Raw genomic sequence first — 20,961 nt, 5'->3', positions numbered from 1 at the left:
CTCGTCAACCTCTCTATTAGAAGCTCTACGAATTTTAAAATTAAACTACACAAAAGATTAAACGAAAGTAGCACTTGATTTTTATAGAAATTAAAGAACCAAACTTGTATTACAAGACAAAACAAACAAACAACGAAATTACAGAAACATTTCTGGTCACACATTATATTTTTGGTAAAGAATTTTTTTCTCGAAAGTGCGTAGGATTTCGAGGGTATGTCTATTCACCAAAAATGATTGTAATGGACCCTTGCAACCGAAAATAATTTTTTTAGAACGATTTGAAAATTTTTTTTTTCGCCGAAAAATTTAAGCACCTACCCCCTGTCGATTTTTCTTAAAAATTCGTTTTTGATTTTTAGTAATTTTGTTTGATGCCCTACAGAAAAGTTGTCTAATGCTTTTTTGTAGGTACCTATGAGCACTAGTTCAGAAAAAAGTTTCATTGAAATATATTCACTATTATAGGAGTTATGACTGTTTGAAAATTGGAACATTTTTATGGAGTTTTTCTCATTTTGCGGGGTCAAGGACCAACTTTTCGAATATTTTTGCGATTTCTACATATTCTCCATCAAAATACGCGTAGTTTGCTTTTTTAAACATTAAAATCGTCCAATCCGTTCAGGAGTTATGACATTTTAAAGATTCGCGTGAAATTTCGAGGAACATTTCTGGGCAGAAATTATATTTTCGGTGAGGAATTTTTTTCTCGAAAATGGTTAGGATTTCGAGGATATGTCTAATGATAAAAAATGATTGTAATTGACCCCCCTAGCTAAAAATAATTTTTTTAGAACGATTGGAAATTTTTTTATTTCGCCGAAGTCCGCCTACCCCCTGTGGATTTTTCTTAAAAATTTGTTTTTGATTTTTAATAAACACAATCATGGATAATGTAGTAACACAATTTTTTAATAAAAAATATAATATCGACGACATATAATCCGTAACATTTACCGAAGAATAGGGATAAATATGCCAGTTATTCGGAGTTCTACTGTAAAACTGAGAAGTATACACCTTCTTATTAAAATTATGATTTCGTTTCGCGGTCAGACACACATTTTAAATCACTGTGGGGACACGGAGGGAAAGAAACGATCTGTGGACGAGGCTACCAGAAGACCAAATATTGGAGGAACGGAGCATGATTGTCAAGAGAAAGAGTAAACCTGAGTGCACGGAGAGAGGGGGCGAGAAAGAATGACAGCGGGCCCTCTCGTTCACCATGGTCAGTGCTTTTCGAACTGTTGCCAGTGACAGTTCGCCGAACATGTGGCGATCAATCCTCGATCATTGATTCGCATCGATAAACGTTTCCTTTATTTTCTCTCGTTGTTCGCAGACACAGTACACAGTTTAACGTTTCGTTTTCTTATTCTCGGTCGGAGCGCGCTTCGAGTTTATTGAATTTCGTCTTGGTGCTAAATTCTACTTTAGGAGTTACATTTCCCTGAAAAAAAACTGGACGAATCATGGTAAGCAAAAATACGATCGTGAATTTAACAAAAATAAAAGTCTCTTTGATGTTAAGAAACGGTGAAAGAGGGGACCGATTTCATTCGCTGTTTCGAGGTCGTCTTTTCGCTCGGCTGTAACAGTTTGACTCCAATTACCCTCGTTCGTCGGAACCTTTGCAGTTTTGAATGAGGTTTCACCTGTCACCCGTTACCTCTCTCTTCGCCGACCAATTTTTTAAACAGACCGCGTACACGGTATAAATAGATTTTACGGATTTCGAAATTTTGTCGACTAGTCGACTTATCGATCCGTGTCGCGCAGAAGGGGAAACGAATACGGTTTTTCGGCTCCGTAGGCCAGTTTAAATCCTGCCCCCCGAAAAAATTGATCCGGTTGTTATTTAATGTTTTTTTTTTTTTTTCATCGTACGACTCTGTTTTCAAACTCGTTTTATTTTTCATTCGAACGATATTACATCACGCGTAGATTCAAGCAAGACCACCGTGGAACCGGTCTGTAAAGAGATCGATTTGGAAGGGATTAAAACGGATATCGAGATCGCGGGTTGCGTCGTTAAATTTTTCTATTAACGATCGTGAATTCCGTCTAAGTTCAGCTCAAGAGGATCGTGTGCTCGAAAATCGCGAGAAACGCGTCGCTTCGCAGTTTAAAATTAAACTTTTGATAGAAAGATACAATAACTTTCGATAGTGCGATGGAATCAACGATACCAGTTATTTAAACTAGATAAGCTTCGTTTCGAAACATATGTAAAGGTAAACCATAAAATGTAGCGCTGAAAAATTGTACTGACGTCAATCCTAACGAATCTAGCTTTCCTGTTTACATTAATTATTGCGAAATTATGGGAAACCTTTTTTAATAAGAGTCATGGAAGCTTCTTGGAAAGCTCAAGCACAAATTACTCTGTTAAAAGTTCGTATAACTTTCTTTTGATACGACAAACGTGTTTTCTTGATTATTAATTATATCTATCTGATGAGATTCTCCGTATTTAGAAATCACCAATCTCCGATTCTTCGTCGATATTATACCTGTTATGTAAAAACAAAACTGCCAAAATGAATAATTATTTAATTCTCGAATAATTTTCAAGGTTCGTCGCAGATGTGTACAAATAGAGATTGAAATGTTTCGATTATTGGAAAATTCAACATATTAAATAAGATTTACTTTAAAATAAACCCTGATTATTAAGAACAAGCCAACGTTTCTGGTCGTTTTCACGAAAACGAATAATCCAAATAGAATAATAATATTTTCGCTGTAACTTGGATTATCCCTTTTTTGGATTCGAAGATCACTGATAGTTGGTCGACTGGCTCGTTATAGTTACAAGTAGATACTGTTGTAAGTTATTTATCGAAACAGTAATTTATTCCACATGATAGTTATCATTTATCATTTGCATAAAAATGAATTTCTAACAATTACATTCTGAACTTTATTTTACGAGCACGTTGGACGTTTCAAACGTTCGGTGAACGCAGAGGAAACGTCAATTGGGGGAAAATGTCTCGATATCGGGACGTATCTCGTAAATCACCCAGACAGGGACAGTTTTCTGCCCACGCATTCCCGAGGACCTTCGCTGTAACAAGTACCGAGAACTCGTTTTGTCCTTCCGGGTTACCCGAGCCCTCTCACTTTCGTCGTGCGACGAACTCGTCGTTCTCCTTCTCGATAATCGAAGAGATCGAAAACGAAATCAGAAGGAACGAGTCCGCGTAATTTAAACGCCAAGGAAATAATAGTCGAGCGACCCTTTAACCTTTTAGAGCCCAGAAAAGGATGATTTATAAACGAGCCGCAATATTAATGGCACGGCTAAACGCGCGGACGAATCCTGATATCAATCACAGAGCGACGGTGAAAACGCAAACTCTCTATACACAGAGAGTGCTTCGAAAGTAGAAAAATTTACAGAAATAGCTAGAGAAAGGACAATGCCGTGGGCCATTTTTTGGCACTGGTTAATATCGTGCCTGACGAAGGAATAAGAATTTATTAAAGAAGATCTCGATTCTTTTAATATTAGCATTCACAAGAGCGTGAATCTGAATAATAATTATTTAACAAACATATAGCGGGAATTCGTAGCGTGCACATTTCGTTGGATAAAACAAGAAAACGACTTGTAACACTTTATTTATACCACGCGGTTAGACTAACGCGGGTCTTTCTAGTCTCGTGGAATGAAAGTAACTCGATCTAAAAATCGTAATGAAGTTGGCCACTTATTATTTACGTACAATTTAAATGAAATAAAGATTACGTTGTCACCTTTCTCGTAGCTCTTTGTAACAATTCCTTTTATAATTCAGCGTCCGAGCCTCCGTGGCCATCCTCGGATGCAACATATTGCGTTGAATTATTAATGAACGCTCCTGCCAATCGATAAACGTGACTGACTGTATAACGGTGAAGAAAAAGAGAAATGTTGTTCATATATCCATTGACACCGATCGGTGAAACTCCTGGGAACCTGATTCGCGGCGTTCGTCAACTCTTCGACCGAAACGTTTCGAGAAACGCAGACTATCATTCAAAATTGTAGCGGCTTGAACCGATTTTTCCGTTCGAAAAGACGCGTTACGGAGTAATAGAATGAAGGAGCGAGGAGGAGAAGGTAGGAATAGACAGGGATACATATAGGTTTGTAAGGGAAACCGAAAGAAATTCGATAGATTTCCCGTAACGGCAGGAAGCTGCTAAAAGTTTCATAAGCGTCGGTCTCTGCAGCGTACAGTGGTCGGGTGCATGCCCGCGGCGGAAGTTGAGTGAAAACGTCTGGCAAACGTGCGTAGCCTGAAAACGATACGAATCGATACGTGCTCACGCCGTTCTACCCAGAAGAAATACTTGGAAGCAGGCCGAAGAACGAATGGACCCAGTTAACTTGCCTCGACTTTTTGCCCAAACAGGTTGGCAAAGTTTTCAAGATAAAATACGCTCGTCGGTATGCCCCGACCTACCGACAGGTACGACAGGTAGTGCCTTATGTAAGTTTCACACTCGAGTAACGTGTGCGCGAACCTCTTTTCCTTCATTCTACTCAACTGACTAAAAGGATCGTCCATTTTTTCTAAAGAAATTCGAACGCTGTGTCTCTAAACCAGTTGGATCTCAAGCCATTGCGAAGAGGATGCGTTTCTTTGCATAATTTTCTAACATCTAACGTATCTGTTCTCAACGAAAAAGCTTGCAATTAGGAGTTGTTAATAGCCCTTTGTTTCAGTCCAAGATTTTTTGCGTTTTCTATTATCGTACAGAGTATTAATTTGTCATCCCCGGTTATTATACTTTTAAAAAATGGGTGGCGCTCGTTTGACGCTTGGCGTGCTTAGATCGTATGATAAAACCGTTTGCATAAGATTGAATTCGCTGCTCGAGACCACGTGGCCGACTGTGAATCACGTCGAATTCCTACTTTTACACCGTGCAAGTTTATTGCTCTGTTTGGCACACACAGAGTGCGTGGCTGCGGACTTACGCAATGAGAGATAGAAAGGCGAGGTGACTTAACGTTACGACGGTGATAACATCCCAGTGACCTTGAGTGGCTAGCTAATTTCAATACAATTATAGATCCTGATGCTTTGTTGAACGAAACGGACCATCTTGATCCATCGCTCCAAATTCTAAAAAATTATACTCACGGGTCGAAGATACGATAGAAGTGAAACTGGCAAATCCAATATGGCCAACTTGAACGATACGAAGTTATTAGATTCGCGTGAACAATTGGTATGCAGGGGATTTTAAGACTTCTAACTTTCACTAAAGAAAAAGTATGCTTGCACTTTGGAATTACACCTGTAAAAGAAAACAAATTCAGATTAGTAAGATAGAAAAATACTATTGTGACATTTTTGTCTAATATTACTTGAAACAGAGTTCTAACCTGTCCCTATAATTGCTAGCTACAACTTGTACACATTCTGTTAAGAGCACCCGCTTTTTTCGTGACTTTCCCAGTAATACTGACTGCTGGAATGGTTAGTTCATAAATTATCTCATAATGTAAAAAATGGGAAAGATTACAACGGAAAACCGGATATGTGTCAGCGGGATATGATGCCTGAAGGCCAGGCATTTATACCGTAAGGGTGATCACCATGGATAATAGTCATGGTTATATACTTACACAGGTCCCAAAACTTCCATGGTGGGAGTAGTCCTTTTAATAAGGTCAAGCATGTTTCACCAACTGGTCGTCGCTCGCCGCAAAGCGCTGCAATCGTTAAACAAACTGTTAGAAATTTTAGAGTAAATATACATTAACATTTTTCTCTTAAATCGTTATACCACTATTATACCACATGAAATTTTTTCTTGTTCCATTTGGTCCAAATAAAGCATTGCAAAATTAATTGTATAATTAAATGTATCAATATGTCTTAATTTTATTAAATGATCCAAACTTGGTGAAACGTTTGTTCCTTCTCTACTGATCAACGTGATGAGCGATTTTGCAAATTTTAGAATAAGTCGATATAGCGTTCGTCTATTAGAGTCTCCAGTTTCACGGTCTATGAACGTGATCGTACATTTTAGTCGCGTAAAGGAATAGCTTGAACACTGATCGATGAAACAGCGATTTGTAAAAACGAGATCTTCTCTCTCGTAGCCTCCTCTGTAATACTGAACTGACCTAACACAGTTCTTCTGAGATAGTTGTAACGATATAATCCCCTGACCCAGTTTCCAGAATCAGCCTGTATATTTTCCAAAATATTGTCGTTCCATACCATAGCTAGTATGTCAACGTACCTAAACGGGCACGCAAACTGAGCGGAGAAGGAACGTCTGCCGAGTGTTTAGAAAACGTGTAACCTGGATTACATGCTGTAGTCTGAATGGCCTGTAATCATCATCGTGAAAGGAAACGATCAACACCTGCCACGACCATAGAAGATGCATGCGAATATTCTCGTTTAAAAGATTTATCGTGGTTCGTGGTTCGAAAATTTACTTAATATGGCCCAGCAAATGTTAAATTACCGTCGATCGAAAGATAATTAATGCGTTTACATTTAATTTGTCCCCAAGTGACGAGAACTTTATTCACGTTTCGTATAAAATACATGCAGAGTCAATAATTCAAATTTTTCGATCGCTGATCGAGACAACGTTGCTCGTGGCACGATTCAGTAACACGAAAAATAATAGAACCTCCTTTTACGGTGAAAGCTTTCACTCGATTTTAAGTTGAACGATAATTATGCCCGCGGTTAATAAAATCTGCAGCCTCGTTTTGAAGTCCCGTAAAAAATTTCAGTCACGGTAGAAATTCAAATTTCGGTGAAAGTGGAAAGAGGCGACACCGAAAACTGTTGCTAATTGGGCAACGGTGTGCCCGAGGAACTTGTATTTCTGTACTTTCTTTCATATGTATAATTTAGCAGAGATCGTATCGTTCGAGTAACTCGCATAATAGACTTTAGAAACGTATGCCATAGTGCTCTAAATAAAGCAAAGCTGTTTTCTTAGAAACCAACAAAGATACCAACTTTTTTTTTTAATCAAAGGATCCAGGGAGAAATTCTTTTAGGACTCCATAGATTAAATTGAAGATGGTATTACTATTCGAACAGCCCTCGTAACTTAAATATTCGCTGGACAAAACATCGGGGATAAAAATATACTTATTACTCATTTTACATTGCATTCTATCGATCCTATTCTTGTAGTCCACATTAGTGTAACGTAGAACGAACTATGAATTCAATTTTTTCAGATAGCTTAGCGAGATTGACGTAGCTCATCTTCATAATCAGTGTTCAAAAATTTACTTCTACATATTCATCGAGCCTTTTCTGTGTCTGTGCCTGCAAAGTAGAAAAGGAAACGTGTAAAACGATTTGCAAAAATGAAACGAGATACGCGATACACGATTGCGGGAAAGGAAAAAGGAAACGGCAATGTCCCGTGTCGTTGAAATGAAAATTGAAAGTAGGATCGTTTAAGGTCAAATAAAAGGAAGCGGTGAATTACGCGCGCTCATGGCACGCTGAATAAATTGCTATACGACGCTTCTACGTCTGTGTAGTAACAATTACGTCATCGTGGCTTGTAAAAACTATCGTTGATTACCTACAATCAAATTGATCGCCTATTCTTTCGTGAAATATTAATTAAACATTCGATCGCGAACAAACATAAAAACGTTATCGATTCATTCGAACGGAATGGGTTTTGTAAATATCACATAACTGTAATAAAGTCGATAACAAGGTTGACGAGCGACTGTATTAGGTGAGAAATACATGACCGATCGACACGTGCCCATATGCTTGGCAACAAAGCGTTGGAAACCTGAAAATAAGTCGAAAATATAAATAAATTTATTTGAAAAAATATCGAGCTTTAATATAGCATTGCTTCTACTTTTATTTGTAAACGACACCAATCAGGATTCAATAATTCTTTCATGACACTTAAAGGGATTAAAGTAACTATCGATGATAAAAAAATATGTATTTATATTGTTCTACTTAAAAATTATTGAAATCAAAAATAATAAATGTTTTATGACAAAAAATCGAAACCTGAACCGTTCATTGATTTCCCGCAAATCTGATAAAATAGGATTTACATGGGATGAAGACACGATTGACAAGTAATTGTTAAAAGTTTTGACATCGATAGAACGACGGAAAATAAATAGCTAGCTTCTGTGTGCACACGATGCACCGATTTCGATCTCGCGTGGTTACAGGGAATTGCCGTAATGGCGGTCTTGCAAAACGATGAAACAAGACTGACAAATGTGAGAAAACGTCAGACAAACGAAGAAGAGAGGCTCTAAGTTTGCAAGACGAGAAACGCACCAGAATATCGGGTCATTATACGAATAACAATTTATTCGAATAAACGCGTATTGCAATACGCTTTCATCAAGTTCACGAATAAGATACCATTATTCGCGAGCGGTGAATTAATTTTCTGCTCGGAGAAATCTCTGTTTAAATAGAGAATAGAGTAAAAATATAATATTCTAATGAAAGTAATACGTCGAAACAGTGTAGGTTGTTTTACAATAAGTTGTTAAATTTGGTCTCTAACAATAGGGGATATTATTAATCTAAAATTCAAAATTTTTAGGTTTCTGATTTCCCAAAGAATTACAATTACTATTATACTGTTAATAGAAAATTGCAAATCTGTGTGTGTTTTGCTCTAGAGTTCCTGCTATTATCAAAAATATTAGCTAAAAATATTGTTATATTAATATTAAATTTTCTTTAAAACTCTGTAATTGAATATGTGCTTCAGCTTTCTTCTAAAGTTACAACCACGTTCGTGGCTCTAGTAATTTTTAATCGAAAACGTCAGCCAGTACAATCCGTTCTGCCAAATCAATTTTTTATCAATAAAGTATTGTTCTTATAGAGATTTCGTTGCGACACGCAATCTTGTGCACGCTGCTTCCGTCGCAGTTTTTGTCCGTACTTCGTAAGGAACCGAAGGGAAACGGTTGCTAGTTTCCGTGAAATGAAACTAAACGAAACGGGAGCAAGAAAGGAGGCGAGAAGGGTAAACTTAATACGGTGTACATACAGGATACGGTGAAAAAGAAAGCTAAACTCGGTCTCACGATGCTTTACGGTACCTTTCTCCGGCCACTACGATAAAAGACTTCCCCCCTGACTCTTCATGCCTCCTCCATCTTTGTCGTGTTCGGTTTATGCGAGCTTCCAGGTCTGGCCGACAATGAGCAGTACAAACGCAAAGTTACCTGGGAAAAGAATTTATTTAAAATAGTAACTTGAAAATAATCATTTCCGAATAATGTTATATTTTATAAATAATGTACTGTCATTGATTTTAGTTTCTTCGTTTGGTCAATAGTAAATTAAAATACTGCTTATTTGAGAAAATAAACAACGTTAATTCGCCGACCTATATTTACTACATTTAGCAAGTATATGTATAATTTGATCGTTCTCGTTTTCCATTTAACGAATTATCGCATGTTTTGTTTCTAAACGTGGCGGTACGCATTTTATGTTTAATACCAGGTATCGTATTGAATTCTTGGTTTCTACCGTTACAGAAGAATGAAATTTCAGAAGCCTACGCTCTGTTTATGTAATGGAACGTTCAGATAATGGATGATCTATTGTAATTCTTCCGAGACATAAATTCACCGAGCGTTGGGTCGCGTTAAATAACAATACTTCCTGTTAATGTTAATTTAAAACTAGTCAGGCAATGTTTTCTATGAAATTTCTTTTAAATATTGTATATTAATCGTCGTTTTGAAACAACAGTACATTCTACGAAGATTCAATGTACATCTGTTTTACAATATCTAACGTTGCAGCGGTCAGAGTTAAAAATTTCTGTTTACCGTAATTGTTGTATACGTAAATCCCTACGCGCAGGGATCGAAGTAATTTCAAAACATTGCATATGTAACCGCGAGCGATAAGTTACGAAATTTCATACAATAATGTTTGACGTAACGTAAGGGAAAAGAAAGATCAACGAACGAACCGTGGCGATGGAAAAGACAAAAGTAAAAAGAGGAACGCTCGTCGCGGTGCCGGTATCGGCTGACTATATAATCGGTAGAATAATTACGTTCTCCCCTTAATAGGCAATCTGGAGGATCGATTTCTCTGCTCGTATGGAATCGATAATTAGATGTTCGTTCACGACAGCGATACGACGACGGTGGTTCTCGAAAATCTGGAACACCGATCGTCGGTGAAATTTTCACGGATGGTCGATCACCGACGATCTATTCGACTAAAGCAACCTCGACGCAGGGAACGAAACATTTTAACGACAGTCATTTCTGTTCGTAAATTACGGAGATATTTTAATCTACAACTTTCAAAAAAAAAAACAATTTTTTTTTTTCTCGTGTTTTACTATTACCGTAACGTAATTATAATAACAGTGATACAGAGAATTCTTTTTTACCCAATTTTATTTCCAACAGAAAGACTGTAAGAAACGAACGACTCTTGCGACACGTTCAACGAAGTTCCGTTGATTTTTAGAACGTTCTGACTACAGAAAACAAAAGAACGGTACGATATACTGTGTGGAGAACGAGGGAGAGGGGGAGGGAAACGGTTGTATGCAAATGCATAAATCTGATGCGAGTTTACCTCCTTTTGGAAAGAATACTGTTCCCGGTTTTGTTCTTTAATCTCCGTAGATCGCGTTAATTAGTAAGCAGCGATAATAATGAAGCAACTAAAAAGTATAACGTGGAATAATTACGAGCATAATAAAACGCTCTCGTCAACGTAATTGCAACGGTGAAAATATCGTAGAAGAAACATTCACCGAACCGGGCGTGAATGTAAACGAATTCCTAATCGCTTGTTTAATAATTTCACTTTATCGCGAACGGATTGTGAAATTTATTTTAATGCGCGGTGTCGAGGTGCATTCTTCGACCGATCCGTAACACCGATTACTTTAATAAAATGAAATAACGAAATGTCTACAACGCTCTGATTTACTACCGAAAGCTCGTTACGTTGATAGCGTGTGAAAACATTATCGACACTGCAGTATTATTTAATAATAACAATAGTAAATACGACAGAAAATTTGCGGGGAATTTCATAACAGAATATTTGAAGCAATTTAATATAAGGATGGCAGTACCGCTAACGTTACAAATTTAGATTTTTGGAACAAAGTTAAAATACATTATACAATATTTTATCAGAATTAAAATAGATGTTTTTGCTTCTTATTATTCTCTAATCTTTTCTTATCGTTTAATAATATTATCAAAATAAATATCGAACGTTTTTTTTCGACCGCCGTGGAACTTAAAAATAAACAGAAACGTATGGGGGTGGACTATAGATTTTTGACCAATTGACCAAATTCCGATGACCAATGACCGATTGACCAAAGTCGTCGACGCCACAATGAATCGAAAACGTCTCGGTGTTCGAGAAAGTCCGGAGCCAACGTTGCACCCGTTAAGCGTTTCATTCTCGCGGAGAAACAGAAAAAGAACAAAATGTATGAAAAGCATTTCAATCGTGAGATTTAGAAAATATATCCGAGTTACCGCGCCATTGGGTTTTGCGTTTCTATTTATGCCAACGGTGCTTTCCCTTCGTCGCTATAATAAGTGTCACGAAAACAAATGCTCGTCCGAATCTCTCCATTGTCTTTTAATTGCATCGAGTCTACGCTAAGTATTAAGAAACGAGTTGTTCTTGATAACGTTAATTATACAGAATGTTAAACTAGACCTAGACATCTATCGAATCACCGTTTCTTTGTTTTGTCTAATAAATATATATCCTAATTAAAAGAAAAACTGCATTTTAATTTAATTGTCAGTATACCGAATTACAATAATAATATATTATTATTAGCGACGAGTGTCCGTAAGCTTAACGTTAATTAAATTTTTATGTAAGAAAAAGCGAAGAACAAGCCCTTAACTCGAGGTTGATCTTCCTTTCTCTTTTCAATAACGCGTACGCCTGTAAACTTATTATTTCTGCCCGCTTAAGCGATCACTGTCGATGGCGCGATTCACTTTCTATCAACTCCAATCTACTTCCACAGATTTAAGCCCATAAATCTATCGAAGTAGATTCTAAAATCCATTAGAGTAGATATGGTATCGGGTTCCCGCAACGGCACGATACAGTATTAGAAAGTGCGCGGATACGTTGCTTGCATTGGAAACTTGTCACGGCGATATTTCTGCTGCAGATGGGACAGACACTGCAGAGAACGATTTCCCAATCGTCGTTATGCAGATAAACGAGTAATTCAAAGAGCCGCGCAGACGTTATCTTTTTTCTTTTTTTTTCTTTTTTGCATCGTGTCACGAGAAATCATAGTTACTGAGCGAATCTCTGTCTGCAAAAACGAGAAGGAGTAACAGAGACCTTTAGCAATTTCTAACGTCATAGAAATTAGAGAATTAACTTCTTCATAATGAAGCGTAACTTTCTATGAAACCTACCACGAGCAGCTTTGTTTTCCACGGCGGACCGATTATATTAATTTTGCTCGAACAAGGAAGTTCGCGATCCTCGATTTTCATTATACAAAACATTTACTTAGCAATTCGTGGAGGAAACCGCAACCGGCTTTCTCTGAATTTTTCTGTGTACCGAAAATCCGGGTCATGGACCTGGTTGTGTTGCTGTTAAATTATAGGCTTAACCAGAAATGAAAAATACTCAAGAGAAAACGTCCTTACACGCGATTGTGATTGGCGTCGAGATGGGTCGTCTCGAGTACCCATTTTCGGTGATGTGGAAAGCGTTGAAAGGGCTGATGATTATTGGTTATGGTGTGGTGCAGCCAGAGGGGTAGATTCCCTGCTTGAGATCTTCAGAACTTGATGGTATAGAATAATTCCTTGTCCCTGGAATAATATAGACTCAGATTAGAATGACAAGATCCAGAAAAAACGTTCTTACATGCAATAATGCAGGGTTTTCCCATAAGACAGAACTCAAAAAGCTACAAAAGATTCTTGGTTATGGTGTGGTGCAGCCAGGGGGGTAGATTCCCTGCTTGAGATCTTCAGAACTTGATGGTATAGAATAATTCCTTGTCCCTGGAATAATATAGACTCAGATTAGAATGACAAGATCCAGAAAAAACGTTCTTACATGCAATAGTGCAGGGTTTTCCCATAAGATAGAACTCAAAAAACTACAAAAGATAACGCTCATTGTTTTATGTTAATTATATTCATACGTTAAAAATAATATTTTCAACCGAACCGGTGGATTAAGAATGTTACTATTAAACGACGAATTTTGATAATAAGTTTTAATAATTTACAATACATTAAATGTTCGTTAAATGTGCTCGTACAAGCAAATGTTTATCCCTTCATGATGAAAGTCATTTTTATGATGAAGATCATTTTTATTGGAAAACTCTTGGGGGAAAAATTTTAATGAGAGATTCTAGAGACCAAAATAAGACGAAAATCAAGAATACCAATTTGTTGATGGAGGCTTCGTTAAAAAGTTATTAACATTTAAAATTGCGGGCGCGTGGTACGTCACTAAGCAGAGTTTCTCATGCTAAGTGAGAACCACTATCGCATTACCATGCTACAGGCGGATCTTTAAACGTTAATAACTTTTTAACGAAGCCTCGATCAACAAATTGGTATTCTTGATTTTTGTCTTATTTTAGTTTCTAGAATCTCCCATTAACAATTTTAGTTAAGAATATTTTAATGCTTTTCTTTTCCAGCCAATTGTTCTAAACATAATGGCAGGCTGATGTGCTTTTCAGGTGTCCACCGGCAGAGCGTCCTGGCTACTGCTCATCTGCCTAATCATACTCTTTGGTATCTTCGAAAATGGAGACGGTAATATATAATTTGGACCAGTATTTTTTATAAAAGAAAACTGCATCAAAATTAAATAAATCGTGCCTCACGTACAAACCAGAAATAATTTGTTTTCTCTGTTATTTTTTGTCTCAGTACGCATAAACAAATAGAAAAAAATAGCCTAACCGTAAAGAATATGAATTATCGTTTACAATTTGTTGATCAGTGATAATTAAACAATACTGCACAGGTGCGAGAAAGAGATTCCGTAGGCCAACAACCGAAAGTCCGTCGATATCAAATGATCAGGAAGTATCGGCTAGCGTGAACAGATTCAAGGTCACGCGAAATCGTATCAACACAAAAAACAAGAAAAATGAAATCCAAACTGGCAAGACCGATGACTACAAGGTAGGTACGACGAAGCGTATTATTCCGAAGGTTCCATTTGTTAATACTGTTTCCGCGAGACTCGAAATTATTTTCCAAAAATCACTTTTTCCCTCGATAACGTGATATTAGAAATAACATAATTTGCATTAACAATTTTTTCCACGCTAATTGCATCCAAATGCAAAGGTGTTGATGAAAAGCGGTAAAAAATATAAATAATTTGCAGTATAATTTCACCGTTTGCAGCTTGTATGTTATTACACAAATTGGTCCCAGTACCGAACGAAAATTGGAAAATTCCTACCGGAAGACATTCAAGCTGACCTGTGCACTCATATCATATTTGCGTTCGGCTGGTTGAAGAAAAACAAACTGACGAGTTTCGAATCGAACGATGAAACGAAAGATGGAAAAACGGGATTGTACGATAGAATTATGACCCTGAAGAAGGCCAATCCTTCTCTGAAAATTCTGCTCGCGATAGGTGAGTTTTTTTGAGGGAACGTACTTATTTTTATTGCTCTTGCGTTCGATCATTCGAACACGGATGTTGATGGACTTATTACAGTTAGATACCCATTGTCAGCAATCGCGTGACTTCTTTGTAAATGACGGTAGCCGCTCCACGAATATTCTTCTGGTAGTCGAGTCGTTGATTCCGAATTCTATCTATGCAAATAAATTCACACGACGCACATGATACATTCAAACGCGTACGATTCCATTTAAGAAAATAAATTTGACACTCGTATGCCCCCTATAAACTTTGAACGAGTTTACTCCTAACCTATTTAGTCCTTGGCGCTTACAATTGGCAGCTCCTGCCCTCTATGGTGACCTTATTGTAACACTAAAATTATACATGTTATCTATAAATGATAGAATAGATAAAACTGTAGTTTTTTTTTTTAAAGTTCAATGACCCAAAAAATGCAAATGAGCTTTTTTTACTTGTACCAAGTTTTTGGAACATTTTGCGTAAAAAAAAGTATTACAGTTAAATCCATATAAATTGATCCTTTTACATAACAAAATTGTGAAAAAGGAATCTTTGATAATTTCGATCAGGTGGTTGGTCATTTGGCACCCAGAAGTTCAAGGACGTGTCTTCGACGAGATACGCGCGACAGACATTTATCTACAGCGCCATACCGTATTTAAGAGATCGAAATTTCGATGGCCTTGATATCGATTGGGAATACCCGAAAGGAGGAGATGATAAAAAGAACTACATTCTTCTATTGAAAGGTTTGGTACTCCGAACAGAAACTATTGGAAACGTAATGAGACTTTGTCTAGGAACTAAAACTTAATTAATAATTACTTATTTTTTAATATAGTATACAATATTTAAACTTGTAATATTTATAAACAGCTAGGAGGGGACGAGTGGAAACTATTGTGTCTTGTACAGACTTGGACACATTTGAAATTAAATAATGAATTATTTCAAATACTTTGTTATTTTTATTTTTAAAGTAATATAGGAAAAGTAACGTTATTCGAGTTATCACAAGTAAAAACTAGAAAATAAAATAAGTAATTATCAAATAAACTAACGCAAGATTACTTCAAATAACATCTAACCGAATAAGATAGTATATTATTTTAACGACCACCTTTCGTATGTTCTGTTTCAATAATAGCCTAGTTTTTACTAGATTATTGTTAATTGGTACATTTACAGAGCTTCGGGAAGCATTCGAGGCGGAAGCTCAAGAGAAGAAGATGCCACGGCTTCTTTTGACCGCTGCTGTACCTGTTGGTCCAGACAACGTTAAGAGCGGATACGATGTTCCGGCTGTTGCAAGGTAAATTATTAACAGCCAATGCCTGTTACTATTATAATTATTTGACGAATTGTCGGTGGAATTAGTTAAAAAAATTGTGTGTCGAACTGGACTCGAAAGTTATTGGGACGAAATAGGAAGCTGAGTCCAGCTGGGCATAGGACGACAAAGGGTTGAAATTGTGCTGGAAAAAGATCGTATGGGATGTCTTGTTTAGTTACTTGGACTTCATCAATTTAATGGCGTACGACTTTCACGGTAAATGGGAAAGAGAAACGGGCCATAATGCGCCATTGTACGCCTCGTCATTGGACTCCGAGTGGCAGAAGCAGCTCAGCGTAGATAACGCGGCGTCGATGTGGGTTCGGTTGGGTGCCCCTAAAGAGAAATTAATAATAGGCATGCCAACTTACGGACGATCCTTCACTCTCTCGAATCCCGCGAATTTCCGTGTTCATTCACCTGCCAGTGGCGGTGGAAAGGCCGGCGAATACACCAAAGAATCCGGATTTCTTGCCTATTATGAGGTATTTAAGAACACTTTGTTAATATTTCACTTTGTAGATCATCTATCATATCGTTAAAGTAAGAATAACAAAGTAATTCAATTACACCGATAAATTACTCAAATTTTATGGAGAAGCGAATGGATCAAACGACGTTGTTAAACAAATACAGGGTGTTCGGCTAGCTCTGGGAAAAATTTTAATGGGAGATACTAGAGGCCAAAATAGGACGAAAATCAAGAATACCAATTTGTTGATGGAGGCTTCGTTAAAAAGTTATTAACGTTTAAAGTTCCGCCAGTACTGAATTTCTTTCTCGAAAATGTGCAGACTTTCGGGAATATGTCCATTCACCAAAAATGACTGTAATGGACCCCTACAACCAAAAATAATTTTTTCAAAACGATTTGAAATTTTTTAATTTTGTCGAAAAATTTCACACCTTCGCGAATTTTTTTCTCGAAAATGGGTAGGATTTCGAGGGTATGTCTAATGACCAACAATTATTGTAATTGACCCCCGCAACCGAAAATAATTTTTCCAGAACGATTTGAAATTTTTCTTTTTCGCCGAAAAATTTAGGCACCTACCCCTTGTCGATTTTTCTTAAAAATTCGTTTTCCATTTTTAATAAATTTGTTTGAAGCTGTACGAAAATGTTGTCTAATACTTTTTTGTAGGTACCCATGAGCTCTACTTCAGAAAAAAGTTCCATTGAAATATATTCACTATTGTAGGAGTTATGGCTGTTTGAAAATTGGACCATTTTTATGGGGGTTTTCTCATTTTGCGGGGCCAAGGATCAACTTTTCGAATGTTTTTGCGATTTATACATATTCTCGATCAAAATACGCGTAGTTTGCTTTTTTAAACATTAAAATCATCCAATCCGTTCAGGAGTTATGACATTTTAAAGATTCGCGTGAAATTTCGGGGTAACATTTCTGGCCAGAAATTATATTTTCAGTGAGGAATTTTTTTCTCGAAAATGGTCAGGATTTCGAGAGTATGTTTAATGATAAAAAATGATTGTAATTAACCCCAGAAACTGAAAATAATTCTTTTAGAATGATTTGAAATTTTTTATTTTTATCGAAAAATTTCAGTACTTACCCGAATTTGTTTCTCGAAAGTGGGTAGGATTTCGGGGGTATGTGTATCCACTAAAAATGATTGTAATTGACCCCCGAAACCGAATATAATTTTTTTAGAATAATCTGAGATTTTTTAATTTAATTTTGTTAATAACTTTTTAACGAAGCCTCAGTCAAGGAATTGTTATTCTTGATTTTCGTTTTATTTCGGCCTCTAGATTCTCCCATTAAAATTTTTCCCAAGTGTGACCGAACACCTTGTATATGTATATTTTTGAAAAAGATCTGCGAGATGCTGCAAAATGGCGCGGCTTACGTGTGGGACGACGAAATGAAGGTACCCTACTTGGTACAAAACGAGCAATGGGTCGGCTTCGACGACGAGAAGTCTATCCGTATAAAAATGGATTGGCTGAAGAGCAAAGGCTACGGAGGCGCGATGGTGTGGACGGTGGACATGGACGATTTCAACGGTACAGTCTGCGGCGGGAACACTCGGTATCCTCTGATCGGAGCGATGAGGGAAGAATTACTAGGTATCTCGAGAGGCTCGAACGCGAAGGACGTTGATTGGAGCTCTGTGGCCGCCACCGTGACGGAAGTTATCCAAAAGAAACCGGAAGCTTACAAAATATCGGTCTCCGATGCCCTCAGTAAAGCCAAGAAAGTTGCAAAACCAACGACGCAACTCGTCATCAACAGTCCGGCCAATGGTAAGGTTTCTTGCGTTTCACCGGTAATTCTGGTTTGTAATTTTTTAAAAGATAAAATTAAAAAAAAAAAAAAGGAAATAAAAATACATACGTCGTTCCACGATATTTACGTTTACGTGGGATTACCTTTCTCCCGTTCGTAGAAAGAGGGGCCCAATCTATGTGTTATCTGACGAATTGGTCGCACAGAAGACCGGGAGCTGGAAAATTCATGCCCGAGGACATCGATCCGACGCTCTGTACTCACATAGTCTACGCGTTCGCGACCTTGAAGAATCATCTACTCGTGGAGGAGAGCGACAAAGACGCGGAGATGTACAATCGACTGATCGCCCTTCGCGATAAGAACCCAGATATCAAGGTGAAGCTTTTTTGTGGCAATCTGTAAAATTCTTTCCTGTCTTTTTAATGAAGTTTCACGATGCTCGATGGACGCGAAAAGAAAAAATATACGTACAATAAAGTGGTACACACCTTTTGAAGTAATAAACGATAACTTTACAGATACTGCTAGCGATCGGTGGTTGGGCTTTTGGATCTACGCCGTTCAAAGAGCTGACCAGCAACACTTTCCGCATGAATCAATTCGTGTACGAGGCCATCGATTTCTTGAGAGAATATAAATTCGATGGTCTGGACGTCGACTGGGAATACCCTCGGTGAGAACCTGAAAACGATTTTGTGTTAATTCAGAACCCGTACCGAAACTTGTATCGAAATTGTCTTGAATCAGGGGTAGTGACGATCGAGCAGCTTACGTGAATCTTCTAAAAGAGCTCAGACTTGCTTTCGAGGGCGAGGCAAAGAGTTCTGGCCAACCGAAACTAATTTTGTCAGCCGCGGTGCCTGCCAGTTTCGAAGCTATTGCGGCGGGGTAAGTTCTCCACTATGATTTCCGTTCCATCTTGTATAGCATCTGCAAACTGTAATCGTTAATTAATAATTGAAAAACAATGGAGACGACTGGTTCAATAAACGAGGAAATACTTACACATGTTTTTGTCTTAATTCCATTCCAAAGATATATACATAATTTATGTGAATTTTAGATACGATGTGCCTGAAATATCAAAGTATCTGGATTTCATTAACGTCATGACATACGACTTCCATGGCCAATGGGAGAGACAGGTCGGTCACAATAGTCCACTGTTTCCTTTGGAAAGTGCTACCAGTTATCAGAAAAAATTGACAGTAGTAAGTATGAAATTATAAGGAATATTATATTTTCTTACTTAAATTTTGTTGCTTAAATGATGCTTTCTTTGCGTCGTAGGACTACAGTGCGAGGGAATGGGTGAAGCAAGGAGCCCCTAAGGAAAAGTTGATGATTGGAATGCCAACTTATGGCAGGTCCTTCACACTGGTGGACAAAGAGAAGTTTGACATTGGTGCACCAGCTTCGGGCGGAGGAACGTCCGGAAACTTCACCAGCGAATCCGGATTCCTTTCCTACTACGAGGTACCATGCATCGCCAAACGTTTCTTTTCCATCGAATGCAACATACTCAGTGTTGTATCGTTAAATGTTTAGGTTTGTGGCTTCCTGAACGAAGACAATACCACTCTAGTTTGGGACAGCGAGCAGCAAGTACCTTTCGCGTACAGAGAAGACCAATGGGTCGGATTCGACGACGAAAGAAGCCTCATAAATAAGGTGAAAGATAATAGAAAAGTTTAGTAATTAATTCTCATGGAAAAATGTATTCGAACGCTTTTGCGCCCCGTTAGATGCAATGGCTGAAGGAAGAAGGTTTCGGAGGCATAATGATATGGTCGGTGGACATGGACGACTTTAAAGGAATCTGTGGCGGCGGAAAGTATCCGCTGATCAAAGCTATGAAGAAAGAATTGCAAGACTACAAAGTGAAACTGGAATACGACGGTCCTTACGAGAGCAACTCGAGAAACGGAAGGTACACCACCAAAGATCGTAAGTATTTATACATCTTATTAATTTAATTCCTCTTGATTAAATTAACGATACGCCTTTCTTCGAACAATTTACTTTTACACGGTCTATCGATATTTAAAAAATATTATTTTTCCAGCAAACGAAGTGTCGTGCGACGAGGAAGATAACCATATATCTTATCATCCCGATAAAAACGACTGCACTATGTATTATATGTGCGAGGGCGAGAGGAAGCATCACATGCCCTGCCCGGTCAATTTGGTTTTCAATCCCAACGAGAACGTCTGTGATTGGCCCGAGAACGTCGAAGGTTGTTTGCAGCACACGCAAGCACCGCCAGTGTAAATCGAAAACAAAAGAAAAAGGGACAAAAATTATAATATTTATGGATATTTTCTTTGCGGCTCCGCGGCTGCTACCATAAAACGCGAAATTATAAGCGACGTAAGAACATCAAGGAATATTCACGATCAGTCCGATCGATGGGTTGCTGACAAAATTTACTACTTCCGATTTAATACCTCCTTTCTATAATATCCGTTCTACCATTCGTCCCTTTTCACCGTATTTTTGTCTCTCCTTGTCGAGTACCTGGCGAGTTTTCTCTGCCTTTTTTTTGTCATTTGTATAAAACACATACTAACTATACCATGACAAAATTTTTTTGTAAATAAAAAGAAAATTCTACGAAGAGAACATTTTGAAATTTTTTATTAGTCGAAACCGATCGTCTCGTTTGTAAAATCGGCAACGAAACAACG

At 37.6% G+C, this 20,961-nt stretch overlaps 1 protein-coding gene and 1 long non-coding RNA gene across 3 annotated transcripts; one reads left to right on the top strand and one right to left on the bottom strand.

Annotated features, from left to right (window-relative positions):
* Positions 1-1,245: 1,245 nt before the first annotated feature.
* On the top strand, positions 1,246-20,896 carry Cht7 (chitinase 7). Its single transcript, XM_076768682.1, has 16 exons — positions 1,246-1,481; positions 13,750-13,825; positions 14,040-14,200; positions 14,429-14,666; positions 15,251-15,430; positions 15,870-15,993; positions 16,190-16,499; positions 17,856-18,285; positions 18,429-18,646; positions 18,790-18,944; positions 19,019-19,159; positions 19,335-19,482; positions 19,562-19,747; positions 19,820-19,942; positions 20,017-20,218; positions 20,337-20,896. Exons 1-16 carry the CDS (start codon positions 1,479-1,481, stop codon positions 20,543-20,545), a joined length of 2,904 nt encoding a protein of 967 aa, XP_076624797.1. The 5' UTR covers positions 1,246-1,478; the 3' UTR covers positions 20,546-20,896.
* LOC143343617 (uncharacterized) lies at positions 3,767-14,796 on the bottom strand. Of its 2 annotated transcripts, none has more exons than XR_013079988.1 (7): positions 14,691-14,796; positions 12,692-13,054; positions 9,101-9,226; positions 6,140-6,349; positions 5,633-5,719; positions 5,390-5,475; positions 3,767-5,301 (listed from the first exon to the last, which is right to left on the bottom strand). It is a non-coding gene; the product is annotated as an uncharacterized LOC143343617 (long non-coding RNA). The 2 variants fall into 2 exon arrangements; XR_013079989.1 differs by having other exon boundaries at positions 5,390-5,472.
* Positions 20,897-20,961: the final 65 nt, after the last annotated feature.

The sequence above is a fragment of the Colletes latitarsis genome, chromosome 7 (genome assembly GCF_051014445.1).
Source record: "Colletes latitarsis isolate SP2378_abdomen chromosome 7, iyColLati1, whole genome shotgun sequence".
NCBI classification, from domain to species: Eukaryota; Metazoa; Arthropoda; class Insecta; order Hymenoptera; family Colletidae; genus Colletes; species Colletes latitarsis.
The sequence above is the reverse complement of the archived record's forward strand: the minus strand, read 5'-3'. Positions and strand labels throughout refer to the sequence as shown.